This window comes from Suricata suricatta, chromosome 4 (assembly GCF_006229205.1).
Source record: "Suricata suricatta isolate VVHF042 chromosome 4, meerkat_22Aug2017_6uvM2_HiC, whole genome shotgun sequence".
Lineage (NCBI taxonomy): Eukaryota > Metazoa > Chordata > Mammalia > Carnivora > Herpestidae > Suricata > Suricata suricatta.
In genome coordinates, this window is record NC_043703.1 from 157,668,640 (window position 1) to 157,673,628 (window position 4,989).

The 4,989-nt window shown below is 58.5% G+C and overlaps 1 protein-coding gene across 1 annotated transcript; it reads right to left on the minus strand.

Moving 5' to 3' along the window:
* Positions 1-3,254: 3,254 nt before the first annotated feature.
* On the minus strand, positions 3,255-4,983 carry KCNF1 (potassium voltage-gated channel modifier subfamily F member 1). Its single transcript, XM_029936365.1, has one exon. It carries the CDS (start codon positions 4,909-4,911, stop codon positions 3,583-3,585), a length of 1,329 nt encoding a protein of 442 aa, XP_029792225.1. The 5' UTR covers positions 4,912-4,983; the 3' UTR covers positions 3,255-3,582.
* Between the last annotated feature and the right edge of the window lie 6 nt (positions 4,984-4,989).

Below are 4,989 nucleotides of genomic sequence, written 5' to 3' on the forward strand. Positions count from 1 at the left end.
CCTGAGTTCTGATGGAGATGAGAGGGGCGGGGATGGGGGGCACATCTTGACCTGGCTGTGGGTGAGGGTGGGCCACAGGCTGTGGGCACAGCTCTCACCTCTGCCACCAAGGGGTGACATGGCCACCAGCCTGTTGCCTCTATTCCCTGGGCCTCTGTTTCCTTATTTGTACAACTGAGAATAATGAATTCACTCGTGATTTGTTTTTACACACACACACCCATTCTTGCACTCACAATTCTATATTTTCAAAATGGCACTCGCAGAATGCTCCCAACGTTGTGAGAACACAATCCGGCTGTGAACTTCAGGACTTTCATTTTAATTAGCCCCCCATCCCCCACTCACTCAGCTGCACATGATTTGGCACCTGTTTTCCCATCCACGCAGTGAGGGGACAGTTGGACTTGACGATGCCTATTTTCCTTTTAACTCAGAAATTCTGTGATTCCAAGAAACGTTTCTCCCTTTCTTTCTCTCTCTCAGAAATTAACGAGTCCCAAGAAGTTTGTCAGAATTATCCAAGTCCAAGGAAAGGCTGTTAGGTGCCAGCCCCAAGATCGGGGAGATTTGGTGAGACTATGGACCAGGGGTCAGGGAAGGAGGGACACACTGCTTTGCAAAGCAGGAGCCGGGGACTGCGGAGAATCTGATGCAAGAAACTGGGACTTGAGAATTCTCAAAACGAAAGAAGGGAGGGGAGCTGTGACCCCCAGGGACCCGTGTCTCGCCCCTTCTGAGGTGCGACCCCGACTCCTGCCTGCCCACCGCGCTCCTGGGGCCAGCCCGCTCCTTCCGGCTCCCGGGAGGCTGCTACTCACTCTCCAAGGCCTAGCTGAGCTCTCATTTCCCACAGCCCAGGGGTGGCACGCTGTCACTCTAGAGAAATATTTTAGGCTCCGAGGACCATGTGATCTCCTCCACAACTACTCACCTCCGCCCTGGTGGCTGAGAACAGCGGAGATGAGCTGAGAACTGGGCGTGGCTCTGTCCCACTAAGACTTGATTTGAATTTCAGATACTTTTCATGCACCACAAAATGGTATTCTTCCTTTGATGATTTTTAACCCTATTTTGCATTTTACATTTGTAAAAATGATTCTTAACCCACAGACTGTACACATGTGGGTGGCAGGCTACGTTTGGGCCCCGGGCTGCTGTTCCAGCCTCTTGACCCTTCAAATGTGGCTTATGGAGCAGCTCCATAAGCTCCTGGAAGGCAGCGGCTGAATCTGGGAGGTGGTTGAGAATGCAGAATTTCGGGGGCCCAGGCAGACCTACTGATTCAAAGTCTGCATTTTAACAGGATCTCCAGCTGACTCGTGCGCCCTTGGAAGTTTTTTAAACATTCTGATGCCCGGGTGTCACCCTAGGATTCTAACGTAAGGAGTGTGGGTGCAGCCTGGGCCCAGGTGGTTCTAATGAGCCCTGAAAAGATTCCCCCTGGAGGCCGGGGGTTCCCACAGCCCCCTGGCCACTCCTCTACAGCACACCTGTCACTCTCTGAGCTCCTCTGACACCAGGATACTGTCTAATCTTGATTCATGACGGATCTCAGACAAATCGCTCATCCTGTCCGGACACAAAGTCCTTTTCGCAGTAGATGAGCTGGGCTCCAGGATACAGATACTCTCCCCTGACCCCCTGATCAAAGGAAGGCGCCTCGTGATCCAGGGTCCTCCTGGCCTCCCCCCTCGGATATTTGCTTCCCCCACTCAGGCATAAGAGCCCCCACTGAGCCTAGGTTGGCAGAGACCAGGCAACAAGCCCCCTTCTCCCCACCCCAGCCTCTCCTGCTGAGTTCCCCACCGCCAGCCCCACTGGTCCTCTGCCCTCCTTGGTCCCCTGACCCAATATTTTCCCCGTGAAACTTGGGGGAGGTGTGCACACACCGACTCAGGGCCTAGCGCCCCTCTTTCTTAAGGCCCCCCCAACCCCGGAGTCCCAAACACAACCCGTTCATGCCCTAGGCTTCGAGATCTTGGAAGGAGCCCTGAGAAATCATCCCTCCATATGCATGTGGGAAAACCAGGGCCCAGAGAAAGGGAAAGACTGGGGGACCACCTGCCCTCCTCCCCCACCACGGCTCCTCCCTGCACATCATCTGCCTCAGCAGGGGAAGGTAGAACAGAGCCCCGGGGTTCCTGGAAAAGAGGCAGCCAGAGAGGGGCCTGCCGGGGCCAACTCTGTGCCAAGGGGACTGCCTTTGACTATAAACAGTGCGGCAGTGCCCTGTCCCCACCCCCTCCACCCTGCAAGCCCAGCCCAGACCTTGGAGGCCAGAGTGGACAGCCGGGGGTCCACCTCCCTCTCGGCACACAGGAACAGAAGTGACTGCCATTTGCTGAGCACCTACTATGCGCCAGGCACCGTGTTAAGCACCCTGGTTCTCTGAGTTAATTCTAATACTTCCCTTTAATGAATGATCACAATGAAAATCAGAGAGGTTAATCAACAGGCCCGAGACCACACAGCTACAAAGAAAGTGGTGAAGGAGGGATGCCAGAGAAAAGTGTCTGAGCTTGAAGGCATCTCAGACCTATCTTCCTCATTCTCTGGGCTTCAAGCCCACGTCTGTCTGTCTCTGTGCCTCTGGGGCTCTCAGACCAGGCTGGAAGGGGGCCACCTGACCATGCTCAGGCTTGTCCAGTCAGCTGGTCCCTCCGAGGTACTGGTTCTAGAAGGAAGGATGATCAGGAGGACAGGCACACACTCACCTTCCCCTCCCTCCCCCCCCCTTCTAAGCTCAAGGTGCCCCAAGGCCACCTCACAGCAAAGAGAATGCCTGGGCATTGGGATCCTCACACCTGGGGCTGAATCCCTGCTCTGTGTGGTCCTGGGCCTCAGTTTCTCCATCTGTAAAATGGGGACATCTAACCAGCAGGGCTGCCGGAAGGAATGGAAAGAAGTCGTGAACAGGGCTTCCCGCAGGTGATAAATAAATGGTAACCATGCCACAGGGTGTTTGGAGCTCTGTGAACTCTTCCCCTCCAGGGAGCCAGCTTTTCCTCAGAAGGAAACAGAGGGAAGGAGGCGCCCGCACAGAGCCTCCTGGAATGTGGCAAGGCTCCTTGGCGCTGAACCCTGTGTATGAACCCTTCTTGAATTAGCTCTCAACTAAAAATAGCCCCTCCCCTCCTCCCGGGGCTGCACACCTTCTTCCTGGCCTGGCCCCAGAGTGTCCCTGAGCCCCGTTGGAGGGGTGGAGTGGGGGTGGGGGGACTGCCAGCCTGCGACAGAACCTACGACACAGGTGGGTGCACAGAGCAGGAGGCTTTATTGAAGGAGATACAGAACCGGGCGAGGGCTCCTGCCACCAGCCAGACCGTGGCCTCCGTCACCCCATGCTGCCTGTGACGCCCGGACGCCCGGACGCCCCTCAGTCCCCCCCTGATTCCTGACAGCCAGCGGCAGAAAGGGGTCTTACCCAGCCTCGCCAGAGGTGCCTAAGAGGACCTTCAGAGTTCGGTTCAGGAGATCGTTGAGGGGACAGAGGACAGCCCCTCCCAGGGAGTCACTGACAGGCCCCTCTCGGCCCACCATCCGCCCGCTGGCCCCAGCCCGGCTGCGCCCGGAAGATCATCACTTGCAGCTCTGGAGCCTGGTCCTGTGGTTCTTCTGCTCCGTCAGGAGGCGGATGAAGGTGTCGCTATGGGAGATCTTCAGCCGGCTGCCCCAGCTGGGCCCCTCCTCCCCGGCCGGCTCGGGCAGGAGGCTGTCCAGGTCGCTGCGGGAGCACGCCGCCTTGCCCTCCCCCGCACTGCCGGAGTTGAGCTCCATCAGCTCCAGCTCGTGCTTGGCCGCTGTCTCCAGGACGCGCTGTTTGTTGTAGTACCTGACGAAGTTGTTGATGATGGGGTGGATGGGCAGGGCGATGGCAATGACCCCGCACAAGAAGCTGATGGCCGCGTTGAGCTTGCCCAGAGTGGTCTTGGGGTAGATGTCCCCGTAGCCCACGGTGGTCATGGTGATGATGGCCCACCAGAAGGACTGCGGGATGCTCTTAAACAGGGTCTCGGGGTGGCTCTGCTCCATGGTGTAGCCCAGGGCCGAGAAGACAAAGATGCCCACCGCCAGGTACATGAGCAGCAGCCCGAGTTCCTTGAAGCTGCGCTTGAGCGCGTAGGTGAGGGTCTGCAGCCCCGAGGAGTGGCGCGCCAGCTTGAAGATGCGCGCGATGCGCATGATCCGCAGGGCCTGCACGGCCTGCTGCACGTTGGTCAGCTCCATCATGCGGGCGCCCAGGTGCGTCAGCGTGAGGCTCACGTAGAAGGGCAGGATGGCCAGCACGTCCACGATGTTCATGAAGGACAGGGCGAAGTGCAGCTTGTTGGGCGAGGACAGGAGACGCAGCAGGTACTCCAGCGTGAACCAGCCGATGCACGCCGTCTCCACGTTCTCCAGCGTCGGGTGCTCAACGCGGTTGCCCTCGGCGTCCAGGACCTGCAGCTCGGGGATGGTGCCCATGCACATGACCACCGACGAGACGAGGATGAGCAGGAAGGACAGCACGGCCACTACCCGCGCCGGGCACGACGACTCGGGCTTCTCCAGGAACTTCCAGACGCACTTCTGGCAGCGCTGCCAGCGGCCCTCGGCCGAGTCCACGCCCAGGTCGTCCAGGATCAGCTGCACGCGGCGCGCGATCTCCTCCAGCTCCTCCCGCTTCTCGCTCAGGTGGCTCTTGCAGCAGTCGTCCAGGAACTTGAGGTCCACCTTCCAGAAATCCATCTCGTTCTTGAAGCAGATAGGGCAGATGCCCTTCTTCATGTGGACCTCCCCAAAGTAGTACACCTCGATGACACACTTGAAGGCGTCCGGGTCCCTGTCGAAGTAGAACTCGCGCTTCCCGGGGTCGTAGTCGTCGCACAGGGAGAAGATGGTGTCGTACCCCCCCGCCAGGCAGCCCATGAGCTCCGCCAGCCGGGTCTCGGGGTACTGGCTCAGGAGGTCCCCGTACAGCACCTGCCGCACGCCCCCCACGTTGAC